Source organism: Centrocercus urophasianus, unplaced genomic scaffold (assembly GCF_019232065.1).
Source record: "Centrocercus urophasianus isolate 14NV4802_14NV808 unplaced genomic scaffold, USGS_Curo_1.0 seq_29, whole genome shotgun sequence".
NCBI lineage: Eukaryota > Metazoa > Chordata > Aves > Galliformes > Phasianidae > Centrocercus > Centrocercus urophasianus.
Genome location: NW_024884855.1, coordinates 1,230,030 through 1,257,398, shown reverse-complemented (window position 1 = coordinate 1,257,398; position 27,369 = coordinate 1,230,030). Strand labels below are relative to the sequence as shown.

General features: G+C 55.8%; 6 protein-coding genes across 6 annotated transcripts in view; 2 read left to right on the top strand and 4 right to left on the bottom strand.

The window, feature by feature from the left end:
- The window catches only part of CLCN7 (chloride voltage-gated channel 7), a 17,012-nt gene extending 15,782 nt beyond the window's left edge, over positions 1-1,230 (bottom strand). The window contains exon 1 of the mRNA XM_042828115.1: positions 1,074-1,230. Within this exon, the coding sequence (XP_042684049.1) occupies positions 1,074-1,202 (129 nt within the window). The 5' untranslated portion in view covers positions 1,203-1,230. The remainder of the gene's footprint in view (positions 1-1,073) is intronic.
- Positions 1,231-1,944: 714 nt separating this feature from the next.
- PTX4 (pentraxin 4) lies at positions 1,945-3,498 on the bottom strand. Its single transcript, XM_042828167.1, has 3 exons — positions 3,370-3,498; positions 2,794-3,292; positions 1,945-2,561 (listed from the first exon to the last, which is right to left on the bottom strand). The coding sequence occupies exons 1-3, from the start codon at positions 3,496-3,498 to the stop codon at positions 1,945-1,947; spliced, it is 1,245 nt and encodes a 414-aa protein (XP_042684101.1).
- A 2,385-nt stretch (positions 3,499-5,883) lies between these two features.
- On the top strand, positions 5,884-10,629 carry ECI1 (enoyl-CoA delta isomerase 1). The gene is made up of 7 exons (XM_042827860.1): positions 5,884-5,986; positions 6,445-6,573; positions 7,144-7,271; positions 7,349-7,495; positions 8,684-8,805; positions 9,060-9,238; positions 10,124-10,629. Exons 1-7 carry the CDS (start codon positions 5,941-5,943, stop codon positions 10,288-10,290), a joined length of 918 nt encoding a protein of 305 aa, XP_042683794.1. The 5' UTR covers positions 5,884-5,940; the 3' UTR covers positions 10,291-10,629.
- Positions 10,630-10,861: 232 nt separating this feature from the next.
- Positions 10,862-13,824, bottom strand: LOC122165199 (deoxyribonuclease-1-like 2). Its single transcript, XM_042827975.1, has 8 exons — positions 13,678-13,824; positions 13,420-13,508; positions 12,433-12,516; positions 12,162-12,262; positions 11,972-12,084; positions 11,684-11,838; positions 11,503-11,599; positions 10,862-10,912 (listed from the first exon to the last, which is right to left on the bottom strand). The coding sequence occupies exons 1-8, from the start codon at positions 13,822-13,824 to the stop codon at positions 10,862-10,864; spliced, it is 837 nt and encodes a 278-aa protein (XP_042683909.1).
- Positions 13,825-16,445: 2,621 nt separating this feature from the next.
- Positions 16,446-20,353, bottom strand: LOC122165198 (deoxyribonuclease-1). The gene is made up of 9 exons (XM_042827974.1): positions 20,293-20,353; positions 19,045-19,192; positions 18,501-18,589; positions 18,280-18,363; positions 18,083-18,198; positions 17,613-17,725; positions 17,004-17,158; positions 16,831-16,927; positions 16,446-16,572 (listed from the first exon to the last, which is right to left on the bottom strand). The coding sequence occupies exons 2-9, from the start codon at positions 19,189-19,191 to the stop codon at positions 16,519-16,521; spliced, it is 855 nt and encodes a 284-aa protein (XP_042683908.1). The 5' UTR covers position 19,192; positions 20,293-20,353; the 3' UTR covers positions 16,446-16,518.
- Positions 20,354-20,950: 597 nt separating this feature from the next.
- CUNH7orf26 (chromosome unknown C7orf26 homolog) lies at positions 20,951-27,357 on the top strand. Its single transcript, XM_042827853.1, has 6 exons — positions 20,951-21,168; positions 21,311-21,532; positions 22,276-22,441; positions 23,672-24,199; positions 25,841-25,880; positions 26,573-27,357. Exons 1-6 carry the CDS (start codon positions 20,977-20,979, stop codon positions 26,778-26,780), a joined length of 1,356 nt encoding a protein of 451 aa, XP_042683787.1. The 5' UTR covers positions 20,951-20,976; the 3' UTR covers positions 26,781-27,357.
- The last annotated feature ends 12 nt before the right edge of the window (positions 27,358-27,369 follow it).

Here is a 27,369-nt window from a genome sequence, read left to right as displayed (position 1 = left end):
CTGTGCTGACCTGTGCTGACCTGTGCTGACCTGTGCTGACCTGTGCTGACCTGTGCTGACCTGTGCTGACCTGTGCTGACCTGTGCCACCAGGTCAGTGCCCACCCTGCTGCCCCTCATCCCCACCCCGTGCTGAGAGCTACAGTACAGCACTCACTGCCGTGCTCTAAGGGAAACAGCACGCAGTGCTCTGTCACCAGCTGGACCATCAGGGAATAAACACAGTGGAAATAAACACAGACCAGCAGGGCCAGGTCTCACCCCACCCACTGTCCCTGCTGTTTCTTCAAAGCTACTCACAGAAACCCTTTTTCTAATTGACCCCCAGCCAAGAAATTGGATTAATCCTTCCCTTACCATGCCTCTGAGACCTGCAGTTTTCACCATGTGATCTGTAAAGGCAGCATGCTGTAGATACACCCAGAGGTGCTGTACTGACCTTATTTCTCCTTCCAGATCAGAACAGCTGCAGGATCGCAGCCGATTCCAGCCAGCCAGCTGTGCCCCCATCCTGCCCAGCCACACCAGAAACCTGCAGCCTAACAAACCCTGAATCTTTCTCTAATTAATCTAACGAGCCCGCTGTTCTGATCTACCCAGGAGCAGGGTGGCACAGAACCATGCCAGACAAGACAACCAGGCTAACGGCTGCCAAAGCCTGCCTTCCTAACTATGCTGAAGGCTCCCCACAAACTTTCCATAGGAAATTCACCAGCTCAGGCAGCCCCTCTCCCACCCAGCACACACACAGCAGTGCTCCATGGACTCAGCCTGGCCCAAATCACAGCCCCAACCCTCCGAGCATCGCACAGAAGCTTACTTTAGGATGAGATTAACTTCTCCAAAGCGATTTGCAAAGAAGGAAGGGGCCTTTCTGCGCTAAAAACACCGCCCATCCCGGACTCTCTCTTTGCCTCCATACATACACCATCACGTCCAGCCGCCAGACCCGCACGGCAGCAGACTGATAAGGATCGAACTCTCCCACAGAACGACCCTGGAAGCAGGAATTAAAAGGGCGTTCCCAGCAGCCGGGAGCCACGCACCCCGTGCCCGGGGCCCACCCCGCATCACCTGCCGGGCGCTGCCCGCCGCGCCGGGCCCGGTTCCGTTGAGCAGCGGGGTTGTCTCCCCCACACGCTCGTCCTCGTCGTCGCGGGGGTCGCGGCCGGACCACGACACCTTCTTGGCGACGTTGGCCATGCGGAGCGACTGCGACTCCGGCGGTCCCTGCCTCACCGGCCGGTCATGTGACACCTGCCGGCGTCACGTGAGCACTACGGCGTCCGGCGCGGCGATCGCGCCCCGGGGCACCATGGGAGTTGTAGTCCCCGCACCCTGCGGGGCCGCCCTCAGCCCGCGGCTGGGCACCGCCCGCGGGGCTCTGTGGCTCCTGGAGGGCAGGGCGGACAGGCGGGGCGGTGAGCAGCTGGGCTGGCGGTTCTGGCTCATCGCGGGCCACTGGCGTTTCCGTGCTTCCAACTTCCCCGGTTGTGACTCAGTGGCAGATGCTGGCGGTCGGCACCCGGCTGTCACTGCGCTGAGCCGTGCGGGTTTCAGAGAGCACCGCTGTACGTTAAAACCTGCCTGAAACCGAATTCTGTACAGCTTGCTGTGGAATGCTGCACCCAGCAGGGCTGTGAGCGGCACCGAGTGCTGCAGTGAAAAGCAAGACCAAAAATAGATGCCATTTCCTCTCTTTCTAAAGCACTTTAATAGGAATAATGAGGCTGTATGTGCTCTTGGGGGCAGGAGCTGGAGATGTGGAGGAGCAGACTTCTGCCTGGTGCCCCCCCACGGCCCGCCCACAGCTCCCCAGGAGCACAACCACCCTGGCTGTGAGACAGCCTGCTGCCTGTGTCCCATCACCCAGGGGATGCAGCTCACACTGCCCAGGCACTACAAGCCACCATGAGCACTAGGAACCGGCACTTTCCCTCAGCCATCATGGGCAGTTCTGGAGGCAGGCACACCTCCCCCTGCGTACCTCACCCTGCAGGGTGGCATTAGCCAGCGTCAGGAGGGGCCCATGGGGCAGCCCCTGCCCAGTAGCCATGCTGGCCACCTCCCCAGGCAGCAGAGCCCTGCTCCAGAGGGCCAGGCCAGCCAGCTGGCCCAGAAAGGGCACAAAGTCCCCACTGCGGGATTGCTGCTGGCCCAGCATCAGTGAGCCCCCAGCAGGAACCACATAGCCCTGCTGGAAGCCAGAGCCAGCAGCCAGCAGCCTCCTGTCCACATATAAACGGTACTGGCCATAGCTGGATGACCAGGTAAGGCAGAGGTGGTGCCACTTGCCATCCAGGAGTGGTGTAACTGAGAGCTGCCGAAACTCTGTGTCCCCGATAACAAAATGTGCAGACCCAGGGTGGACTCCATGCAGGGCCAGCTTGCTGCCCTCGGCCTCACTGGTGTAGGACAGGACCGTGCCGAGGTGAGGGGCTGGGGTGAGCAGCCAGGTGCACAATGACAGCTCCCGCAGCCCCACATGCAGCCTCGGCTGGAGCACAGCACCGTTGTTGGCTGAGTTGTTGGAGAACAGCAGCACAGAGCCCACACTGCACACTGGGGAGGGAAAGCAGCACTCAGTCACAGCTACAAGGACAGATGTCCCTAGGGCTTCACAGTGGGCTGTGCAATCCCTGCAACCCTCACTGCAGGACTTGGGTGGAGCCCCATATTTTAAAATATGGGCAAACCAAAGGCAAAGCTGTGTCACAGAGAGCTCTGATACCTGTCAGCACCAGGACCGGACCACCCTCCCGTTCCACTGGTCAGGTAAGGGACCTGCACCCACCTGTCTCCAGCTGTTGGAGGGCCGGGAGCTGCTCCTGGGGGCCAGTGGCTGAAGCGGACAGCATTGCTGTGACAGCTTTGGTGTCACCAAGGGGCTCGGCATCCTCCCAGGGCATTCTACTGGGTCCAGTCTCCACCAGCACCAGTTGCCTTTGCTCCCACTGACGCTGCTGCTGCCTCACCTTGAGGGGTCGAGAGCTGAGAGTACTGAGGGACACTGAATGCTGCAGCTCCTGCTGGCTGCGCACTGCATCCCGCAGGCTTTGTGGCTCAGCACGGGGGCTCTGGGCTCGCCCTTCCAGCCTCCTTACTCTGCGCTGCAGCTGCCGACTGACAGCAGCCAGGCGGGCCAGCTCAGAGCCCAGGGCAGCCCGAGCTGCATCGGCTGCCTCTGCCTGCTCTGCCAGTGACCGAAAGCGGCTGTCGATATTGTAGGAGATGTTGTAGTTCCTGGCGATGCTCTGGAGATGGCTCAGCGTCACCTCCTGGAACCGGCGAAACTGCAATGGAGTGGTGTGAAGGATGCCATGGGGATGGGCCCTGCTTTGCTGCGCCCCCCAGGCTGCCCAGCACCCACCTGCTCCTCCAGCTGCCGCAGCCGCCACAGCAGAGGGAGACTGCGGGCCGTGAGCCCTGGGGCATCGGACAAACTGCCCTGCAGGGTGGCAGAGAGCAGCAGGCAGAGGGGCAGCACTGACCTCGCCATGCTGCTGCCGAATGCTGTCTGCCCGCAGCTCCAGTTCCAGCCCCTGGTGCTGCTTCCTGAGATGGTTTCCACTGTGATGAGGTTTGCAGGAGGTGCTGGCGCAGCCTCACAGCCACTGAAGCCAGGAGCTGCCCCCAGCCATCCTTCACCAACATGGCTGTTCCTGCAGCCCTCGAGCTGCCAGAACCCTGCTGCCCAGGGACTGAGCTGTGCCCACAAGGGCAGCCATAGAGACATTCCTGGCAGATGTGCCCCCGTTGGGCCCAGGTGTGCAAGGCACAACCCAGAGGACAGTATGGTGGGGAGGAGGTTTGGGCTTATGCAGCAATAGAGAACCTACAGGGTTAACAAGCAGGGCAGTGCAGGATGGTGAGCAGGACAGCATAGTGCAGGTTAGTGCAGGCTGGTGCAGCCCAGAGCAGTACAGGACATCATGAAAAAGTGCAGAATGGCGCAGGCGGGATGGCATAAACAGGACGGTGCAGTCAGTGCAGTGCAGGACGGTACAGGACAGGACAAGAGGGCTCAGGACATCGCCGTGCACTTCGCTATATGCCACCACGGGGCGGCAGCACGTGTGCACCGCGCGGCCACCTGGGGGCGGGGCTTCAGCGCCGAGGGGCGGGGCTTGTGCGGCAGTGGGCGTGGCTTCGGAGCCAGAGGGCGGGGATTCATCACCAAGGTTCGGGGCTCCGGCGCCAGGTGGTGGGACGGCACCGTCAGGATCCTGGGGCTGCGGCGCATCCCATTGACCCACCGGGAGATGATGGCAGCAGTGGTGACCCTCGCCCGCCGGATCACTCTGTCAGGTGCGCTCCCCTGCAGGATGGTGAGTCCCCACGTCCCGTGTCCCCTGCTGTTGGTCCAAGCAGGAGAGTGCCCTATGACCCCATGTCCCCACACGACCCCTTTCGGTATGTTGCGGGGTCCTCATGTCCCCTCTCCCTGCGTCGGGTTCCTCCATGTCTTTGCACAGCCCCTGTCAGTGTCAGGGTTGTCACACATATTCCCTCAGTGTGCGTTGGAATGCACCCAGGGGTTGGCGAGTCCCTGTTCCCTCCACGTCCCAATTCTGTGCACTGCAGTGTCTTCATGTCACCCCCCCAACGTGGGTCACAGTGTCCCATGCCCCCCTACAGTGCTCATGATGTCCCTATGCCCCTCTCCCTGCCCACCCTTACCCCCCAGTCATGAGTGCCAGATTGTCTTTGCTGCACCTGGGGCAGCTCAGCTTTGCTATTTTGAAAGAGATGAGATTGATGAAGTAGGACCTGCCTTTCAGGAACCCCTGCTTGCTGAGCCTGATCCCCCAGCTGTCCCACGCACAATGAATGATCCTACTCAAGATAGTCTGTTCCGTAACCTTTCCTGGCATTGAGATCAGACTGACTGGTTAGTCGTTCCCTGGTTCGCACAGACTGCCTTCACCATCTCTCCCATACTGATCCCCCAAGCTGGTTGCTTTCTGTGCTGGGACTGCACCGCTCATCAGGCTTAGAAGGTGCAGAATCTTCTAATCTTCTCCTAATTTCAGCAGATTCCAGTTCCTCCAGTTCCATGGATGAACCACAGTGACAGCCCACCCCACCCTGTTCCCAGCCCCTGCATCAGGCAAGCTGCCCTGCAGGGTGACAGAGAGGCAGCACTGAACCCGCCATGCTGCTGCTGAATGCTGTCTGTCCGCAGCCCCAGGTCCTGTGCTGCTCCCTGGAATGGCCTCCACTGTGATGAAGTTTACAAGAGGTGCTGGTGCAGCCTCACAGCTCCCACCGGAGGAGCTGCCCCTGGCCATTCTGCCCCAGTGTGGCTGGTTCTGCAGCCCTGGAGCTACCAGAGCCCTGCTGCCCAAAGACTGAGCTGTGCCTGCAAGGACCGCCACGGGGACACTGCCACGGGATGTAGCCGCACCAGGCTCAGATGTTCAAGGCAGAAACCAGAGGGCAGCAGGGTGGGGGAGGTTTGGGGTCTGCAGAGCAGGTGGAGCAAGCAGGCAGAGCACGATGCAGCACTAAGCGAGGCAGAGTAGTGCAGGATGGTGAAGGCAGGACAGGACAGTGCAGGACAACACAGTGCAGCTTAGTGCAGGCTAGTGTAGTCCAGGGCAGTCCAGAGCAGTGCAGGATGGCGCAGGTGTGATGGTGCAGGAGGACACAGCGCAGCATAGCGTAGCGTAGCACAGCACAGCATTGGGACTCACGCCCGCCACCACGGGGCGGCAGCACTTCAGTGCCGCGCGGTCGGCTGGGGGCGGGGCTTCAGAGCCGGGGGGCGTGGCTAAGGGGACCAGGGCGTGGTCCCAACGCTGGCGTGGCTTAAAGGCTGAGGGCGTGGCTTAAAGGCTGGGGGCGTGGCTTTCAGCGCAAAGGAACGGGGCTGCGGGGCTCCAGGGCGGGGCTGTGACGCTTGGGGCCGCTCCGTGTCTGCTTGGCCTTCCCGGAGAACATGGCGGCGGCAGCGCTGGCCCTTGGCCGTCGGATCGCTCGATCAGGTGCTCCCCTCACGGCTGTGCTATCGACGGGATTGAGTTCTCGCGTCCCCTGCTGCCGGTCCGAGCGGGAGCATCCCCGCGGACTTTGCCCCACGGGGGGTGGTCTGGCGCCCCGTGTCAACCCCCGGCCCTTTCCTATACGTAATAGGGTATACTTGTGCCCTCTCGCTGGGTCGGGTTCCTCCATGTCCCCACATGGCCGCTGTCAGCATGTCAGGATTGTCGCATGTCTCCTTGTAGGGGTCAGGGTGTCCCGATCACCCCCACCACGTGTTCGGGTGTCCCCATGTCACTGCACCAAGGTGTGCCATGTCCCTGTTCCTCCCGTGTCACCCTTCTGTGCACTGCAGTGTCCCTGTATCCCCCCACAGTGTGTCACGGTGTCCCCGTGCCCCCTCACAGTGCTCATGGTGTCCCTGTGCCTCTCTCCCTGTCTGCCCTCATACCCCGACCCCCAGGTGTGCTGTTTCCCCGCAGCAGCCCACAGGTTTGGAGTCAAGCTGCCTGGCAGCCCCCCGGCCTCCTTTCCACCCAGCGCCGTGCCTTCAGCAACAACAAGATCCTGGTGGAGCTGGACACGAGTTCAGGTACAGCATCACATCACCCCACTGAGCCCCATCATGCAGCCCTGGGCACGGAGAGCCACCAGAGCCCCACACGTTCTGCCTTCAGCCATATAGGGCCAGCAGAGAGAAGAGTGTGGGGACAGAGATGTCACCAGGTGTGGCACTTGGTGAAGCTGTGTGCCATGTGCAGATCCCAGCTTCCATAGGGTCCCTGCTTTGTGTACCCAGCAGAAGCAGGCTGTCCTCCAGGGAGCAGCTGTTGGGATTTCTGTGCCCTGGCAGCCAGGTGTAGCTGTCACGGGGCCGTGTCCCCTCTGCTTGATGTTTCCCAGGGTCTCCTTTGGCTATTGGGCCCCTCCTGTTGGGCCTGCCCTGGGCTCAGACCCTTGGGAAGGCCTCTGGGGCAGGACTGTCCTGTCTGGGAGGGGTGAAGGGCTGCAGGCCTGAAGAACCAGGGGGAGAAAAGATAGGATCTGAGTAGAGTGGGAAAGCAAAAAGGCTCAGAAGGAATTCTGAGCACAACAGGCATAGGAGTGGTGTGTGCTGCTCTGCTGTGGGGTTTCTGATGCCTCTGTGTTTACCACGGCTCAGGTGTAGCCACGATGAAGTTCAAGAGCCCTCCAGTCAACAGCCTCAGCCTGGACTTCCTCACTGAGTTCTGCATAAGCCTGGAGAAGCTGGAGAACGACCGGGCCTGCCGGGCCCTGATCATCACCTCGGTACATGCTGCCCTGGGATGGCAGTGTGCTGCAGGACGCTTTGCCTCTGGGTGATATTTGTGTTTTCTTGGTTCCAGACCATCCCCAGAGTCTTCTCATCTGGCCTGGACATCATGGAGATGTGTGGGAAGAGCACAGAGCACTATGCTGAGTTCTGGAGAGCTGTGCAGGAGATGTGGCTCTGGCTGTACGGCTCCAACATGGTGACAGTCGCTGCAGTCAATGCAAGTCCTTTATATTTGCTTTCCTGGCTGCTCTGTGTGCTCTGATGCTTGCTGTGTAATATTGTCGTGTGTGCAGGGACTGCCCCCAAACCAGTCTTGTCACTGCTGAAGCAAATACAGTGTTGGGATGTGCAGGCCTGCTGCACCAGGGTATGGGAATGCTTGGGAGTGGGGGGCATCGCAGTCTCCAGGTAATGCTGCACATGATGCTGAGATGCAGCAGCATTTGGGTGATGGGGAGCTCACACTGCACTCATGTCTGGCTAACAGGGGCTCAGACCTAAATATCACAGACACTGTTTTGTGCAGTAAGAGCCAGTCTCGGCCCCAGGACGTCGCTTGCTAGTCTGTAGAGTGCCTTTCAGGTGCATAGTGTTTCTTTTTCACAGATGAGACTCATGGGAGTTGTCTGGTCTTGTTTGCCTGGCTGTTGCACTGCCGTTGTAGCTGGAGGGGAGGAGATTGGGTGGGAGCTGTGCAGTACTGCAAATAATTGGCCTCCGCCCTTTGGACAGCAGTGCTTTGGAAGCTGGGCAGTGGGGCGCATCCTTGTCTTATTCCTTTCTGTCTGCTTTGTCTTCCTCCTGCTAGAACTGGGTGCCAGCAGGGAAATGCACTTTGAATTGCAGTGTTCCTAAGTATGTTATCCAGTCAGCATCTTGTTTTCATTTTTCAGTGCAGTACTGCTTTGCTCGTGGCTCTGTGTCTGTCTGTCTTTGAAGATGACTGGATCTCTGACCAGCTTTCCGCAGGCATCCTGTGAGGGCTAAGCAGGCACTGAATTGTGGTTGAAATTGGAATCGTTTAGATGGCAGTGAGGGTCACAGGCTCATAAGAAAGTGCCATAACAAATCTCTGCAGGTTTTGCAACCCAAGCAGTGTTTTCTCTGGAGGAGTCTCTGAATTAAAGAGTGAAACTCAATGGGAGCAGAGCAGTTACTTAGATTTTCAGAAACAAAGAGCACTAAAAATGAAAGGATAAAGTCTAGCAAGCATATCAGACATCTTTAGTGGCAGTTTTGAGTCAGGTGATTGGAGCCTTGGGGAGACATCTGTGTTGTCCTTGGCAGCTCTGTCCCTGTGTCTTCCCTGTCATGGAGAAAACAGAGAGGCTGCTGAGGGTGCATGAGCACTCACAGCTGGAGCATGAGGGCTGACCTGAACTCGCTGCTTCCTTCTCCTTGCCAGGGATCCAGCCCAGCTGGAGGATGTCTCATTGCCTTGTCGTGTGACTACAGAATCATGGTGGAGAACCCCAAATATGTCATCGGCCTGAACGAAGCCCAGCTGGGCATTGTGGCTCCCTTCTGGTATGCCAGTGTCTTTCGTGTCTAGTGTCACAGAGAGGTCCCTAAAAAGAGATCACAAAGGTTTTAATAAGCTTTAATTTGCCACTGGGATGTAGCTTTGCATCCTTCCTGACAGAGTTCTTGGTAATTGCAGCTGGAGGGTGCAGTGCCTCAGTTCTGACTATGCAATCTATACTGAAACCAGTGCTGGGAGCATGCTTTCCTGTGAGTGCGTGCTGTGCACCTGCAAAAGCTTTTCCTGCCATCTCTCCTAGGTTTAAGGACACATTTGTGAATGCTGTGGGGCACCGAGTTGCTGAACGCTCCCTCCAGCTGGGCTTGCTGCACTCTGTGCCTGAGGCCCATCGGATCGGCCTTGTGGACGAGGTGGTGCCAGAGGAGAAGCTGCAGGAGAAGGCTGTGGCTGTTGTGGCACAGTGGCTGGCTCTGCCTGGTAAGGGAGGCACCTCCTGCTGCTGCTGCTGCCCTCGGGGCAGCAATTGGGTGTGGGTGTAGGGGGGACAGGAGCTGGTGTGTGGGGCTCCCATGTGAAGTGAAGGTGTAAGTGGCAGGCAGTGCTGTTCGTGACTCAGTCAGAGCCAGCAAGGGTTTATCTGGTTGTAAATGTCCATAGTAGGCAGGTGCTAAAGTAATTTTGGGTCCTGGGTATGTGGGATTTTCACTCTCAATTCATTGATATGTGCAATATCATGGAAGAGATTTACACCTGCATGGTGTGCGTGACCAGATGCATGCTGAAGGCCTCAGTCAGCTCTAGCAGGCAGCAGTGCTCCAGCAGCATCCCCATTTCCATGCTGAATTGTGCAGCCTATGGCTGGGATGGCAGGCAGAGTCCAGTGTGTGCAGCAGGGATGAACCCTTGGGGACAGTGCTGATGGCTTTTGTGTGGGATGTTTGGCACGTGCAGAATATTTTCTAGAGGCTGAAGCAGTTGGGAACACGTCAAGCCAGTTGAGTTTCCAAAAACAGATGATTTTGTTCAGCTGCTGCTGTCCTGATCTCAGTAATGTGTAACAGTGTGAGGGTTGGGCTCTAGAGGGCACAGGGAGGAAGAAGTTGCACTGCTTTTTCTAATGTGTGCCAGTAGATCAGTCATTTCCACAGTAGATTAGAGATCAGAATTTTATTGCATGAGAATGTATCCAGGTCAGGTTCCAGGCAGCTGAGTTTTCCTGCCCCTTCCCATGCTTTTTTAAAGAGCCCTCCAATGCATGCTACCTCTGCTTTGGAGGCAGCAGCACATGATGACAGTGAGAGAGAGCTGGCTGCTACCGGCGGGGACCGTGCCTGCTCTGCATGCTCACTGTCCTCTCCACAGACCATGCCCGTCAGCTCACCAAGACCATGATGAGGAAGGCAGTGCTGGACCACATGCTAGCTCACCGGGAGGAAGACATTCAGAACTTTGTCAACTTCGTCTCGAAAGACTCCATCCAGAAGTCCCTTTCAACGTACATGGAGATGCTGAAGAAGAAGAAGAGCTGAGGAGCAGCCAGCAGTGGCCCGGTCCCAGGAGCTTTTATGACCCTCAGAAGCACTGCATTATTTGTAGACTTTCACAGTGAAGCCATCTGCAGTGTGAGTGATGGGTGAGATGCTGCCTGCTCTGTGGCCACCACAACCACCCCCTCCTGTTAGTCCCCATAGAGTGCCTGTCACCACTGCTGCCTTCCTGAGGGCAGGGAGAGCTGTTGGCTCAGCTCACCCGAGGAACAAGCAGAGAGAGCCTTGACAACACTGTGGATCAAGCCTACATGTCCTTGGGTATCCTTCCTCCTGTCCAACAACTAATTGTTTGTCAATAAAGCATTTGATGATGTGGGAGATGTGTGCTTCGTTCCCAAGCGTGTCTGCAGTCACTGCTTGCTTCCTGGCTCCTGCTGGACTGGGAGGGCTCTGCCACAAGCCATGGGATGGGGGCCTGTCCACAGCTCTTCTCCAGAGCAGGCTCAGGAGCATCCCACATACAGGGCTCATGGATGGGGCTGCAGAGAGCGTCTTCATGGGGGTTGGTGGGAGCTGGATCTGGGTTGTTGTCTGTGGCAGCAGGAGGAACTCAAGCCATCAGCTTCACCTCGACAGGGTAATGGTCGCTGACTGCCAGGGCCTGCAGGAAGACAGGAGGCAGGGAGGTGTAACACCAGAGTTGTGTGAGTCCTGTACCCCTCACAGTACTGATGGGGCCTTGGGGTGGCTGTCATTGCTGTGTGGGATCTTTGTGGCTGCTGGATGTGGACGGGATGTCCCCAGCCTGGGAGTCATGGAGTTCTGCCCCTGCCGTGCCCATTTCTGCCCATGAAAGCCACAGAAACGCCCCATACATCTCTCTTCTCACAGGGATGGGCAGTAATCCCAAAATCCCCCTCACATATTCTTGCATGCATCTCCTAGCATGCTCAGCCTCATGTTGGCGGGCTGTGAGGACAGCTGTGCGCCTTAGGTGAGGGCTGCATGCCTTCTCTGCTGTACCTGCAGCCATGGCTGAGCCACCTGGGGCTGCCGACGCTGCTTCACCCTGCGTTTGTGCCGGCTCAGAAGCGCAGCAGCCACACGGCTGGGCCCAGGCTGCCAAATCCCAAACACTGGCAGCCTCGTGGTACCAGGTTGTGTTTGCTGCACGTGGGGCAGCTCAGCTATGCTGTCCCAAACAGCTCCGTGCAGAGCAGACACTGAGTCCTGCTGATGATCCCTGCTCACCTCTTCCTGCTCCAGCTGGAAAGCATGCTGGAAATTGTACACAGCGGCTGAGTTTGGCACGATACTCCGCTTCAGCTTGGCTCCGCACACCACAATCCTGCAAGAGAACAGCACGCAGTGGGCACTGCTTCCACGGAAGCCTCTGTGGGGCCCTGTGGCACGGAGCCATGGCAGCACCCACCTGTCATAGGCACAGTCTGACTTCCCCACGGTGGAGTCGGCGCTGTCTGGGATCAGCCACTTGAAGACGTCGCTGCTGCGCAGGCGGATGGAGGCCCAGTCGCTCTGCTTCACGTAGCTGCAGTCAGCATTGAAGTCCCCCAGGAACATGATGTTCTGCGGAAAGGGCGATGCAGGGGCTCAGCTACCCACCCCCAGAGCCTGGCCCCGAGCCCAGCTTTGTGGCCATCCCTTCCTCCCCTGGAAGGAGACGGGGCCATAGCGGGGATGGTGCTGCTGGGGCACTCACATCTGTCCCCCACTTGTTGACCACAGCCAGGTAGACATCGTAGAGGGCATCGATCTCAGCAACAGCATCATGCGGGGCTGAGTGCAATGGCACCATCACAAACTCCTCCGCTTCTGTGTGGAGAGGAACAGGAGCCTGCTCACCATCCTCATTCAGGCTGAGGAGCCGTCCCCCGCCCCACGCTGCTCACTGCTGCGGGGTGCTGACACCCTGAGGATGAACGGCTCTCGGCTGAAGATGTCCTGTGGATCCTCGTACTGATAGGTGTCCACCACCGACACGACGTCTGTTCTGTGGGATGAGGGGACGGTGAGCCCGGGCTCAGCACGGCCCACCAGCATGGCCCCTGGCTCAGCCCTGCCGTAGTGGCTTTGCTGTCCTGAACTCCATCCGGTGACATGGGACCCCTGTGTCCCCTCTGCAACACGCCAAGGGGAACAGCAGCGTGCCCACCCCGTTACCTGTAGATGAAGAGGTACATCTCCTTGTAGTTGTCCCGTCCCAGGGGCCCGCTGATCTCGTAGTCATATGGGGATGAGGACACACTGCAAGCATGCAAATGGAGGACAGTTGCACAGCTGGCACGGTGCTGGCACAGCCCTGGGATGACCCTAGCTCTGCCAACCTCATGGGCACCGCAGCCCTGAGGCACCCGCCATCCCCAGCCGCGAGCTCCAGTCTCCCTATACAGCAGCAGGGTGCAGGTCTGATCCCTGCCAACAATTTCTCTGCAGGGATACTCTCCATCTTCATTTGCATCTAAGCTAAATTAATTGGCAGCCTGGAGCCTGCAGGGCCTGGCGTCACCCTTGCTGCCACGCTAGATTTGTGGTGATGCTGGAGGGAACCAAAGGGGTGAGGACATGGGCCGGGCATACCTGCTTGGGGGCACTCATCTCTGCCACAGCCTCGCTCAGCACTGAGTCCCACCAGTGGAGTACCCCCATCCCTTGGCTGTGCAGAGCTCTGCACCTCAGAGCACAGCCACCTCCACCACTCCCCATCTGCTTTGAAGCTGATTTGTCACATTTTGCCAGGCTAAGCCCCAGCCTTGTGGACTTCATCCTCAGCCTCAGTTTTCCCCCGCCCCATTGCATTTTCCAGATTCAGTGTGCCAGAGTTATAATTCCTTTCAGCCTTCTGTGTTCAGGTGTGACCTCAGCCTTCACAAGGGTTTTGCCCCATTGGCACCTCTGTGCCCCCAGGGTGAAGCACCACATGACACCCAGCAGGCTCCAAGCTGCCCGCAGGCACCTCAGCTGCTCCTTCCCATTTCCTTCTGTGAAGCTACAACAATTTCCTCTTATTCCTCTTCCAGAAAACCAACTGTCATTCAACAGAATTTCTTTTGTTTTCCTTTTATTGCTCAAGCAGCTTCATTTTCCCTGCACAGTGCCAGCATTTTAACCCCAGTGGCTTCAGCCCCAGAGCCCCAGCCCCACTCGTACCTGTTGAGCTGCTCCAGAAGCTCGGTGACAGCGCTGAGATCAGAGTCACGCACCTCCTGCACCAGCACAACATCATAGCGGCGCAGGATCTGCAGTGGTGATGGTGAGAGGAAGCCTGGCACTGTGGTGGCTGCCAATGGGACAATGTTCCAGCCACCACCGTGTCCCCAAGCAGCTCCAGCACAGGGGCTGTGTTTGAGCTCTGTCCCTGCACACAGCCCATCCCCACGTGCTCCACGCAGCACCGGCTGTACTCACATTGATGATGACACCTGCCACGCTCTCATCAGACATCTTGCTGTCCCCAAATGCCTGGATGTTGAAGGCACCGATGCGCAGCATGGCGGTGGCTGGGCACAGGAGAGCCGTGCTCAGCAGGGACAGTGCCAGCACCACGGTCCCCATTCTGCCAGGAGGGATTCTGAGCCACAGGATTCAACGACAGGAGCCAGGCTTTATTCTGGGCTTGGAAAGGGCTTCACATAAGGGGATAGAGTGAAAAAAATCCATGTAGGTCCTTCTCAACTGCTGTGCCCTGTTGGACACCAAGCCAGCAGGTGGGCTGCCACAAATTCCAGAGGAAGACAAAGCTCATTCTGCCTAGGAGCGCCTCTACCCATCACTTGTGAGCTCTGGGAGCTCCTAGCCCTGCTCCCCATGACGCTCTCCTGCTCCCACTGCAGGCTCCTTCCCTCTCTGCCTGCACCCCAGAATGTATTGCATCCTTCTGTTTGCTCGCAGTCCCCTCCAGACCTTGCACTGCTATTCTGCATCCTTAAACTCAGCCACAGACCCCCTTCATCTCTTCCATGCTGCTCCCCAAAGCAGGTTGCTTTCTGTGCTGGAATTGAGTCGCTTGTCAGGCTTGGAAGGTACGGGAGCTACTCGTAATTCCAGCAGACCCTGGTTCCTCCAGTTCTGTGGATGAACCACAGTGAGTGCCCACACCACAGGTACCTGGCTCCCAGCCCATCACATCGCAGCCCTGAAAGGCACTGAGCCCCAGCTCCATCCTTACCGTGTGAGCACGCAGCACTTCTGCCCTGCCGGCAGCAGGCGGGCTGTTTTATTCCCAGCTGAGATGCTGGAAAAGCAGGATGAGTCGGACATCCCCGTGGGTGTTTTGGCACAGGTTTGGGCTCCTTCCTACATTGGGAAACCAAAACCCACACAGGGGCAGGGTGGGGCCAGCGTCAGCATCTCTGAGCTCAACACCAAGAAGGGGCTGGGGAGGAGTGGGTGCAGTGGGGCAGCCCAGTGGGGAATGTGGGGAGCTCGAGGTATGCAGCTGGGGTGGGTAGCTGGCAGTGCCCCCAGCCCAGCACTATGCCATGGGGGGAGGGGGAAGGCAGGTGACTGGAGGGGATGGCCTTAATGCAAGTGATTCAGACATGTAATTAGAAGGAACAGAAGGAAACGGCAGGGCATTCGGGTCAAGCCGGTTGGATCTTCAGTGGCACGACGGGCCTCTGTGCAAGAGGTGAGCCACAGATGCCTGGAGCAGCTGCAGTGGTCAGCCAGAATCACCCCACTGGTCACCCAAAGCAACCCTGCAGGTATCCTCAAGCAGCTCCATTGGGCACCCAAAGCAGTTCCATTGGTTGCACAAAGCAGCCCTGCTCTTGACTCAATGCAGTCCAGGGTGTGGTGCCGACCCAGTCCCACTGGTGAGGCTGCAACATGGCTGGGACCATATCCCAGGGTCCCCGTGCACACACCCCATCCCAGAGGGTCAGGGGACAGAGCTGGCAGCTAGGGAGGTGACCTCATCATGCCGGGACTCGTCAGGCTGTTGCACACTCCACTGGCATGGCATCCTCACCATCAGTCACGGGGTGAGTCCGGTGCCCTCGCATACACCTTTGCGTTCCTGCAGGATTGCTAAGCTCAGGCTTTGCACCATCCCTGCAGGCAGTGTGTGGCCCAGTTCCTTTGGGAGAAGCGTTTCCTCTTTCTCCTCTGGGACTGATGCCCCAAGGCATGGCCCTCCCTTGCAGCGGGGCTGCTGGGGCATGCAGGGTCCTACAGGGCATGAAACATCCAGGTGGGACTCTTCATCCACAGGTACTGAAACACCCAGGAAGGCACTGAAACCCTTAGGGAGACACTGAAACCCTGGGAAGGTACCAAAACACCTGGGAAGGCACTGAAACTCTGAGAAAGCACTGAAACCCCCGGGAAGGCACCGCAACACTGAGTGGGAGCTGACTCACATCCTCCACCACCTGCCACCATCATCACCAGCACCCATCAGACACCCTGCAGCCAGGAGGGCTCCAGCAGGATGTGGCCCCATGATGTAGGAAAAGCTGCTTGCGTCACGCGACTCAGCAAGAGTGACAGGTCCTGCCTGAACCCTCCCAGGCCTTTCCCAGCAGCCTGCTTTCTTACTTGCTCAGATAGGAGCTGCCCTTCCCACCCACAGGGCCTGATGTTCTCATCTTGGGTCCATGACAGGGATGCCACACGGGAGGGGGTTGCTGAGCTTTGGACGGGAGATGGAGGCAAATGAGTGAGCACCCTGAGCATCCCGCTGACCACGTGGTTGTTCCCTAGGGGTGTTCCTTTGCTGAGCACCCTCATGCCCTTAGGTGTGTCCCCAAAATGTGGCGTGGAAAAGTGGAAATGAGTCCTATAGGATGGGAGCGAAGGCACATGCGTGGGGCTGCTCTGGGACACACAGGAGATGGTGGGGTTTGCAGGGCAGGATGTGTGCAAGGGAGTGTGTTTGTGTGCACATGGGATAATGTGCATATGGAGGAGTGTATATGAGAGGGAGTGTGTGCATCAGTGGGCAGGTGGGGGTGCACAGCACGCACACAGGATGGTGCTTATGGGGTGTGTGATCATGGGGATGTGAGCTCACTGATGGCACTCGTGTGGGAGCGGCACCCTGCCACCAGCTGAGCCTAAGTCTGTCTCCAGAGCACAAGGGCTGCACATGACATCATTTTAATGCAAGCTGAGGGCATCTCACAGTGGAAGGTCCCCCGAGGGCTGGCTCCTTGCAAAGGCAGCACGCAGCAAATCAAATGGTCACAGAGCTTTGTTGGAGCTGGTGGCGCGTGGACTCCTCGCCGCTGGCTGTTGGCGCAGGTCTCAGCGGGCCTTCAGCGTCACCTCCACTGGGAAATGGTCACTGATGGCCAAAGCCTGAGTGCAGGGAAAGCAGAGGGGTGGCTTTGCTTGCCCAGATCTGGTCTCCTTGCTGCATCCAGCTGGGGCTCAAAGGTTCTGCTGACCAGACCCCAAATGTTGCTTTGCAATGGTGCACAGGTGGCAAGAGGGCCACTTTTGGATGCCTGTGCATACTCACAGAGGCTTTGTGGATTGGATTAACATAGCACCAGGTGAAACCATCAGCCCCTCAGCAGGCCCCTGCCATCACCCAGCCCCTGCCCCTTCACTCACATCCTTGTTCTGGATACGGAAAGTCTCCTGGAAGTTGTTGACTTTAGCAGAGCCATACTCAATTGCTTGGCGCAGCTCAGAGCCACAAGCAACGATGCTGTCAGGGCAATGGGGGGGTCAGCACCTGCTGCTCCCCCCATGGCAGTCCCCGTGCCCACTGTTGTGCCACCCACCGGTCGTAGGCGCAGTCGGTGCTGGTGACGGTGGTGTCGGCGCTGTCGGGGATGAGCCACTCGCAGGAGCTCAGGGAGCGCAGGCGGATGGAGGGCCACTGCTCCGCGGTCACGTAGGAGCAGTCAGCGTTGAAGTCACCCATGAAGAAGATGTTCTGCAGGGCAGCACTGCGCTGAGCCTGGCTCGTGGCCCTGGTGCCCACAGCATGGCTGCTCACAGGTCCAGTGCCCACCGGTGAGCCCTGATCTCGGGTTGCCCCAAGAGTCAGTGGGGTTTTGTGGCCATATATCTGGCGTGGGCAGCCCTCCAGAGCCTTTCAGCCGTGCCTATAGGCTAGGAACGGACATTATAGGGCAGCAATGGCTCCCCCGACTCGCACAGGGCAGCAGGACCCATCCAGCTCTCTGTGGCAGAGAGGGCATTGGAGCCAGCCTGCAGCTCTATGCCATCTCTATGCCCACACACTGTGGGGTGGCACCCGCTCCAACAGGGTCATTCCAACACACAAGGTCTTCCATGAGATGCATCTATCTATGGATGGCTGCTGGGATGTGCTACAGCCCTCCTGCGTGCCAGGGAAGGAGCAGGGACATCTCAGTGCCACTTACATTGGTTGCCCACTTGTCGATGACATCCGTGTAGACGTCAGCAAGTGCGTCGATCTCAGTCGGGGCATTGCGGGGCTCTGCGTGCAGGGGCACGATGACAAATTCGTCCACCTCTGACAAGGACACAGCCATCAGCCCCTGGGCATGGAGCCAGGGCAGCCTCTGAGCTCTGTTGCTCTCCTTTTTCCCAAGCTCTCATGGTTTTGGGAAGGAGGCAGGAGGTGGAAGAAAGATGGGAGAGTGTGAAAGCGCACTGTGATGGAAGCTATGAGGTGATGGAAGATGGGACAATGTGGGAAAACCCTGGGGCACCTTCAGATGGGAGAAGTCCCTGCAGCAATGAGTGACCACAGTGGGGACCCTATGATGGGTTCAGGCAGCCCCATAGGCCAGCAGTCGGGCTGATGGGGATGGGGGCAGCAGTGTCAGTGGAAACAGTAACACAGCCACCATGTGGAGGCTCTGCTCACGTGTGGTGGGAGAGGAGAACTTCACGATGAAGGGCTCCCTGCTGAAGATGTCTGTCCCGCAGGACTCGCAGCCATCATCATAGTAGTAGCTTTCCAGCACAGAGACAATGTCCGACCTGAAGGAGGAGAGTGGGAAGGTGCAGCTCCCTCCAGGATGGGACAGCAGTTGGCAGGGGAACACTGGTGGCATCCCTTACCTGTAGATAAAGACGTACTGCTCCTTGTAGCTGTTCCGACCCAGGGGGATGCTGCTCAAAAAGCTGTAGGGGTACGATGATGCGCTGGGAGGAAAACGTGGAGACAGTGAGGGAGGATCTCTCTGGCCATGCTGGAGGTGTTGCAGTGCAGCAAGATGCTGCCCAGGCTCTGCCCCAGCACCCATTTGCTGGCACCCGGCACCCAGTGCCATCAGAGTCACCTGTTGAGCTGGGACATCAGCTTATTCACTGAGCTCAGGTCAGAATCCCTCACTTCCTGCACCAAGGTGATGTCGTACTCCACCAGGATCTGCAGGAACAAGCTGGGAGCTGCTCACCCATGGCTGGGAGCTGCTCATGTGGTGCCACTGGGGAACAGAGAGCCCTGAGAAGGATCCACCTGGCTTGGAGGTCCATAGAGGGACACAGGGGCCTCCAACACCATCTCTCTAGCAGCCATCATGCCAGCAGCATATTAGTCATAAGCTGCTATGAGGTGCCTGGGTGGCATCAAGCAGTTCCTGCGCTTAGGCAGAGGCCAGTGAGAATGGAGACAGCCTGGGCTGGAGATGGGGATTGGAGGGCAGCAGGTAGGAGGGTAGGTGGAGACGTGGAAAATGCATGGATAGAAGCACAGATGGATGGAGGCATGGATGCATGCATGAATGTATGCTCACACAGACGGACAAGTGCCTGGCTGCCCCAAGCCAAATACATCCCAGGGACAGAGCACAGCCAGTGCTGCTCCTCTCCCCCAGCACTCACAGAGACAATGAAGTCTGCAATGGTCTGGTTGGACATCTTGCTGTCTCCAAACGTCTTGATGTTGAAGGCACTGATCCTCAGTGTGGCGGCTGCACGCAGCAGCAGTGCCGCAGTCAGCAGCTCCAGCACCAGCTTTGGGGCTGCCATCCTGCATGCAAAGGAGCAGGGATGATTTGCAGACCAGGGGAATGAGACCTTGTCCCTGCCTCATACGGGGCCCCATCCTGCTGTCCCAGTGCTGCCCATCCTCCTGCAGGCAGCCCAGATCTCCTGCAGAGCCCGAGCTGATAACTCTGGCACAGGAACAAATGCCATTCCAGGTGACTCAGAGCAGCTGCTCCTTCACTCACAGACACCTCTCTGGGCCTGGTGACAAGTGCTGTGGGAGCAGGAGGTGTTGGCCCAGCTGGAGCCCTCCTCGGCCCTGAGCACAGGTGCAGATCAAGGCTTTTCTGGGCATTTTATGTGCTGGAAAGACCTCCTTTAGAGCTGCTTCCCTGTGCTGTGCTGCAGATCTTTAGGTCACTGAGCTATGCACGGACACAGCCACTGCCACGCAGGTGCTCATGAGCTTGCCTGCTCTCCATGACCCACCTGGAAGGGGGCATCTCAGTTTGTGCCTCTCATTGCTCCTCAGGTGTGTCCAGGTATCCAAAAGACCCTATAGCAGCCGTGCTGGAGCAGAGTGAGGGATGCATGCCCCCAGCACTCCTGCATGCCAGCAGCATCCTTCCCTGGAGTGGGCAAGGGCCCCCTGCACCCTGACATCTCTCTGCACCTGGGGCTACCATGTCAGCCGCACTGCTCCTGCCCTGTCTGCACCCAGGAGAGCACTGTAGGACCTGCTCCAATGCCACACAGCAGCCCCAATCTACAGGAAAAGCAATTGGGGTAATGTTTCACTACGTCCTTCCAACATGATCAGATCTGAACTGTGGCCAAGCCTGTGTGCCCTGAGCACCTGGAGCAGCAATGGGATCTGCTGGTAGGACCAGGAAACAAACCCAGCTTTGTGGCCCCCCAGGCTTGTTTTAGTGGCCGGAGCAACCAGTCTGATGAAAACACTCAGTTTTCCCATTTTTCTCTCCTTGCTACAATGGAAAATGCTTAAGATTCTAATGCTCCAATTCCTGGTAATGCTATGATATGGCAATGCCCCCACGGGTGAGGCACCTGTGGATGTATGCATGCACGCAGATGCTCAGGCGATGCCTGTGAGCTGCAGCCTTTGCACAAAGCAAAACTCACCTGAGCTGCAGAAAATGGCTTTGCAGGGAGATCCTCAGGAGCGTGACGTACCTGTGGAGCCGTCCCCTGGTCACTGGAAGGGGAAGGAGGTGTGACACCTGTATTTATAGGGAGGGCTGTGCTGGCTTTGCCAACAGCCCAGCCAACAAGCGTGCAAGGCCTCGGGCTCCATATGGCATTTTTTCATGGAAACAAAGGTCTGTTCAGTGAAAAAATAAATAAATAGCTTTTTCAGTCAATGCCAGCAGCTGTGAAACACTGAGAGCACCGGATTGCAGTGCACCCCAGGTGGACAACATGGGGGAAATGACCACTTGCAGCCTGCTGGGGGTTGTTTTATGCACCTTGGTGGTTTCAACTTGGTGCTCTGTGCTGTGGGATGGGGCATGTACTCAGGTTTCTGCCACGGTTCCCTATCCCCAGGGCCCCCCCCGCGGCCTACAGGCCGCGGGGGGGGCCCTGGGGACAGGGACCAGTGGCCAAAACAGCACAGTGAGTGACACTCGCCACCCACAGCATGAGGGTGCAGCGCGCAGCCCCACCAACAGAGGGCGCTGCAGAGCGAGGGTCTCGCGGAACGCCTTCGACCTCTTTTGGTCCCTGCGAGCTTCCGTAGCTCCCCCACGGTTGCGCGCATGCGCATTGACGAGAAGGCCGCGCAGAGCCGGGAGAGGGGAGAGAACCATGAGTGACATCCGGCACTCGTTGCTCCGGCGGGACGCGCTGAGCGCCGCTAAGGAGGTGTTGTATCACCTCGATATCTACTTCAGCAGCCAGCTGCAGAGCGCTCCGCTGCCTCTGGTGGATAAAGGCCCGGCTGAGCTGCTGGAGGAATTCCTCTTCCAGGTCCCCAAGGAACGCGGTGCTCCGCCCAAGGTGCGGCCCGACCCCGCGAGGCCTGAGGGGATGCGGGGTTTGGTGAGGTGGTGGCGAACACCGAGCTGTGAACGCCCGGCCGGCCCTCTTTTTCTCATGAATCCCCAGTGCGATTCGCTGTTTTGCTTCTGTTTCCTTCCAGAGATTGACTTCGCTTCAGGAACTTCAGCTTCTTGAGATCATGTGCAATTATTTCCAAGAGCAAACCAAGGATTCGGTTCGGCAGATCATTTTCTCATCGCTCTTCAGCCCTCAAGGGAACAAAGCGGATGACAACAGGATGGCTTTACTGGGAAAGCTGGTTTCCATGGCAGTTGCTGTGTGCAGAGTGCCCGTGCTGGAGTGTGCTGCCTTCTGGCTGCAGGTGTGATTTATGGCTGAACGAATCACCGTGGGAAGGAGCAAAGGGCCGTGCTGCAGTGGGTGCCACCTCATGGTTGGTCACAGCTGCTTGCAGGCAACTCCTCTTCCATGGTGGTTTTAACTGACGGGCGGCTGTTGCAGCTTCTGTCGCGCTGTGATGTGTCACTCTGTGCTCATGTAGAATCACAGAATGGCCTGGGTTGCAAAGGAGCACAATGATCATCCAGTTCCAACCCCCTGCTGTGTGCAGGTCGCCAACCAGCAGCCCAGGCTGCCCAGAGCCACATCCAGCCTGGCCTTGAATGCCTGCAGGGATGGGGCATCCACAGCCTCCTTGGGCAACCTGTTCCAGTGCCTCACCACCCTCTGTGCTCACATCCATCCTTTACTCCAACACAGGGCAGAGCTTTTGCTAATCTGTGTACAGTGTTCCATCTGTTGAGCTTTGTAGAGGAAGGGATGTATCCTGGGCAGCAGAAGAGTCTGTAGATTATTTTTAAAGAACGCAGCTCTTAGATGATGTGGGGTTGCACAGAGCTTTTCCACGTTAAGATTTTACTTCTCTCTATGAATGGGTCATTTATATGCACTTTGATTTTGGGAAAGTGGAAACACAGGTGTTGAACCAGCAAAGCTTCTGAGCAAGGAGTGTCTGGGCAGAGTGAACTGAAAGCCAGCTCTATAGAACTTTCTGTGATTTGTTTTAAGCTGCTTCTCATGGTGTGCTGCCTTCCATCCCTGCAGCGAACTCCTGCGGTGTTCTGTGTGAGATTGGCCCGAGCCTTGGTTGATGACTACTGCAACTTGGTGCCAGGGTCCATCCAAACCCTGAAGCAGATATTCAGTGCCAGTCCTCGCTTCTGCTGCCAGTTCATCACAGCGGTCACAGCTCTCTATGACCTCTCCTCAGGTAAATATTTCCTGGCTGTGTCTTACAGAGCAAGAGGTATGGTGTAAAGCAACACAAATTAACTGTTGCAAGCAGTTAACTGTAGAAATTCTTAAGATACTTGTAACAATGGAACTATTGCTGGCAGCAGCTCAGAGTTGTGACCTCAACTGTTTCTGGGGTGAGGAAGAAAGTAAGGAGTAACTGAAGGGAGAGTCTGTAACAGAGAAGCAGCCAGGTAACACCTGATAGTGGGCAAAGGACAAAGGGACCTCGTTGATTGAGCAGCATTAGAAATGAGGGCACTTCTACTTGGGCTGGGCAGTTTTTCTTCCCTGTTGTGTCTGCTAGCCAGCAGATAGACTCAGGTCTGTTTGCCAGTCAAATTCCTTTCAAAAATGGAGAAAATTCAAGTTCTGAATGTTCACAAGCTCTTGAGCAGTGATATGAAATGCAGTTAACAGTGTACCTACCTCCTGTGTGTGCATCACCTCGTATTGACACGTCCTGTCTCGTGTCGGTGTTGCTCTGAGACTAGAAACATGCATGTGTCTAAAAGAAGACTGTTTTATTTTTACCCAGTGAGACAACTTGTGATAGGCCAACACACAACCATGTGCTAAATGCCAACGCTGCGTGGTGTTAGAAAAAAAGTAAATGCTATTTGTTATGGATAAAGGAAGTGTTTTGCTCATTCTTCTCAGTAGCTTGATGTTGATGAGAGAGAGATGCAGGCTTTTAGAAGTAGAGCTTGTAGCATATTTTCCCTCAGTATTTTATATAAATTTTGTGAAATCTCATCCAACTTTAAAAATGTCAGAAAAAAAATAGCAGGAGTTGTAGGAAGTTCTTATTTACTATTATTGTTACTTAATTTCTTGATTTGAGATGCTGCTGATGCTACAAGGAAGGAAATCTTGTTTGCCAATGACTGCCCTGTGACTGGGCAGCCTCCTGTGTTCTGGGGACAAGATTTGGGTCCACAAACGGCAGCGTGCCTGGAAAGAAAATAACAAAAAAGAGCTTTGCTGAGGAAAGGGTTAAAAGTTGATGTGGTGCTTTCAGAACAAAAGCTGAGGTGAGCAGGAGGTGATGGTTGTGTCACCCAGGGGCAAAATTGCTTCACGAAAAAGCGGCAGACTTGGGGAGGCTCTGAAATTGCAGTAGTGACAGTGCAGAAAGTGTGTATGTGTGAGAGAATTGGAGTGCTGTCCCGTCCTGCTCACTGAGCCACGTCTTCCCTTTCTTCAGATGACCTCATCCCTCCTTCAGACCTGCTCGAGTTGATTGTTTCCTGGATCTTTGAAGACCCCCGCTTGATCCTCATCACCTTTCTGAACACTCCTATTGCAGCCAACCTGCCCATAGGGTTTTTAGAGCTCACCCCGCTGACGGGGCTGATCCGCTGGTGTGTGAAGGCCCCCTTGGCTTACAAAAGGAAGAAGAAAGCCTCTCTCTCCAATGGACACCCCACCAGCAAGATTGCCAAGGACTCGGCTGAAGGAGATGATGGAGATTGCCATCAACTGTATTCAAAACTGCATCTGAGCGTCCTGCAGGTTCTTATGATGCTTCAGGGACACTTAACAGAGAAGAACCTTTACGGGCGCCTGGGGCTGATACCCTTTGATCATGTGGTTCCACTCGTGGAGGAAATTAACAGGCTGTCTGATGAACTCAATCCTCTCAATGCATCCAAAGAGATTGAACTGGCTCTGGACAGACTGGCTCAGGCTTTGCAAGTGGCCATGGCATCAGGAGCGCTCCTCTGCACCCGAGGTAAGTGGTCAGTGGGGCTGCCAAGGAACCTGGCTTTGAGTTCTTTTCCTCCATTTCATGAGAGGGATGTGACCTTATCCTGCTGAGGTTCTTTGCTTGGATCTTGGTCCCCCTCTGAACTCTCCCTGCTTTGAAAAATAATTCTGGGGCCAGCTTTTGAGAGCGGAGGGCAGATGTGTCATGTGAAACTGCAGCACTTGTCCCAGTTGGCACACTAAAAGCTTAATTTATTTTTCCACCAGCTTTGTAAACTTGCTGTGAAATGCAGAAAGTGATGACCAGGAGCCAGAGGGAGCCCAGAGTTGTCTTGCTTGGCCTAGCTCTCCAGCAGAGACTCCAGCCTGCAGTTGTTCCTGTGTTTCTCATGAGAGCAGTCTGGGCTGCCTTCTGACTGGCTCAGGGGTCACTTGTACATCATGGTGTTTAAAGTAGGAAGAAAGTATTGAAACCGTTTCTTATGGTGGTAACCTCATGAGTCACTGAAACTTTTGCAGTTTAAATAAAGAGGTTTTGCAGAGCAGCATAAGTCTGATCTGAAATCCTAAACTGATGGGAAGCCGTGCAGTGCTGATGAGCATGCAGCTGAATGTCAGTCAAAGGTTGCTCCTTCACCAGAGGATGAGGCACAGTATTGACTCTGCATCTGTGAATGTGAGGCTTGCTTTAGCTGAGAGCGTGGGCAGAGCTTGATCCTGTCTGTATAATTGCTTTCCAGGAAAGCTGTGTACTTCCCCACGCAGTCTGGGGCCAGGGATTACTTGTACCTAGTTAAAAAGCACTCTTGAGTTGTTTTTCAATTTGTCTTCTCTGAGTTTACTTGCTGGAGGAGAGACTGTGAAGTAGATTGCCATGAGGTTCATGTGTTAAACAAGGGATGAGAAAAACAAATTAAGACAGTTTATCTGGAACTTCTGGGCCTTCAGTTCTTCAATGACACAGTATTACAGTCTGTGCATTTTAAGTCGATGTTATTGAAGAAGCCTGTTAGTGTGGCTTTTGTCTGTCTTTCCTGTTTTGAAAACCAGTTCTTTTCCTGCCCTTTGACTCAATGCATTTGACATTGTAAGCACTGTATTCACGGAGCAATCACACCTTGTATTAGCTGTCTTAGTTACTTATTGATAGATGTGTTCCTGTGGTCAGATCATTCACATTCCCAGTTCTTGGCACTGTATGTCTGAACGTCATCTTGCCTGAACTGTTTCCAAATGCTTGAGCTCTTCTGTTATCCTGGGAGGTCAGCAGCATCTCATATTTCATAGGGTAGAGGCAGGGCTGGCTGTGAGCACAGTGAGCTGGGACCTGCCATCTCCCTTGGCTGCAGGTTCCTGGTGGCAGGAGCTGGGCAGAGCTGTGTCAGGCCTGCTATGTGTGCTGTGCTAAGGCTTGGGCTGCCTGCAGGTGAAATTGTTTCCTGTGTGGTAGTGAAGGTTCAAAGTAGAACACAGAATGAAGTGTGAAGCAGAAAAAGCTGAGGCAAGAACTGAAGAAATAGAGAAACATTTTCTCTCTTACAGATATCTTACTGTTTTGAGAATGGGATTGTGGATCTGTGGAGCTTTTCCAGTAACCTGACCTTACAAAGAAAGTTGCTCTCGTTTCTGCTTGACCCTTGTTGATCTGTACTCTGTTCTCTTTCAGATGACTTGAGAACCGTGTGCTCCAGGCTACCACACAACAAGTAAGAGACCTTCCTGTACCCGTGTCTCAAGTACCTGAGACACATACTTGAGAGCTGTTGAGACAAAACCTCCTTTAAAAATTTGTACTTGCTGTCTGTAAGCTGGCCTTTGTTCAGACACAGCTTAGTATAAGATTAAGGGTGATGGTTGCTTTTCCCCTGGATGCTTGAGGAGGGTTCCGTGACTCCCTGTGTAGAGATGTTTTTACCCAACCTGCATTAAACCAGATGAACAGAAGGGAGAACAAAATGACAGTGTGGAACCTATCCCAAACTTATCCCATTCTCCTAACTCCCCCATGGTTTCAACCAAACCAGAGCTTAACTGTACTTTGTTTCTCACCTCTCACTCTTAGCAAACCTCTGATCTTTTCTTAGTAGTAGCTGAACATGCTCAGAGGTAGAATCTCCCCTTGCAAAAGCCTGGTGGTGCCCATGCTGTGGGAAGCTGCACCCAGCTTGGTGTTCCCTGTCTTGTTAACCTGTGAGGATTACAGAAAAAGGAATAATACTCAAAAGCAGCACTGTTGCCTTTAGTGGAAATGACATCATTTCTGCTCACAGCGGTGTTTTTTAATAAGACACTTTCAGCAGAAAGCAGTGTCCATTTGAAGAGTGCTCACAAAGTGCAAATGAGCTTGCTTTCAGCTAGTTTGCCTTCTCAAAGTAACTGTCTGCACTTCTCTCTGCAGCCTTTTGCAGCTGGTCATCTCAGGACCTGTACAGCAGCCGGCCCACAGCGCTCTGCCTCCAGGATTCTATCCTCACATCCACACCCCCCCTCTGGGTTACCCTGCACACGGTGCTCACCCCGCTCTCCCAGCTCACCCTGCACTCCCAGCTCACCCCGTACAAACGTTCATACCAGGAATGACATTCCCCTACAGGCCTATCCGCTAACGTGCCCAGACTGCAGAAGGTGACTGCTTCCCTTGGTCTGAGGAAGCCTTGCAGAGAAAAGCAACCGTCTCCAGAGCCAAGTTTTCCTCTTCGTTGGGAAGCTGGGCAGTGCCTGCAGGAGGGCTCCACCTCTGGGAGCAGAGAAGACTCCAGGGGGAGGATAGCAGTTACTCTGGATGTGGGCTGAGGATATGAGAGCACCACATGGATGAAGGGAGGGAGTGGAAAAAGGCAAGCAAGTCGAACCCTCTGGAGCATGCGGCGACCCTTTTGACCCACGGCATTTGATACAAGCACCGTGCTCGGTACATCTCTCAGTGGGGTGTTTATCAGTAGCCCCTGCCTATTCGGCACACTGAGAGCAGCACAGTCGTGCTCTGGGCGGTGGGGCCAGATGGAAAGCCATACAGTTTTTCACGCAAATCCACTCCAGCCTGTCCATCTCTTTGTAAATGTTTGTATCTATAGCTACAGAATGTGTACACTGTATATTTTTGGAACACAAATGTTTGCTTCAGAAGCACAAGGTAGAATAAAGCATCACTTCCTATTAAAGGAAACCGCTTAAGACGCATCAGATAGTTCTGTG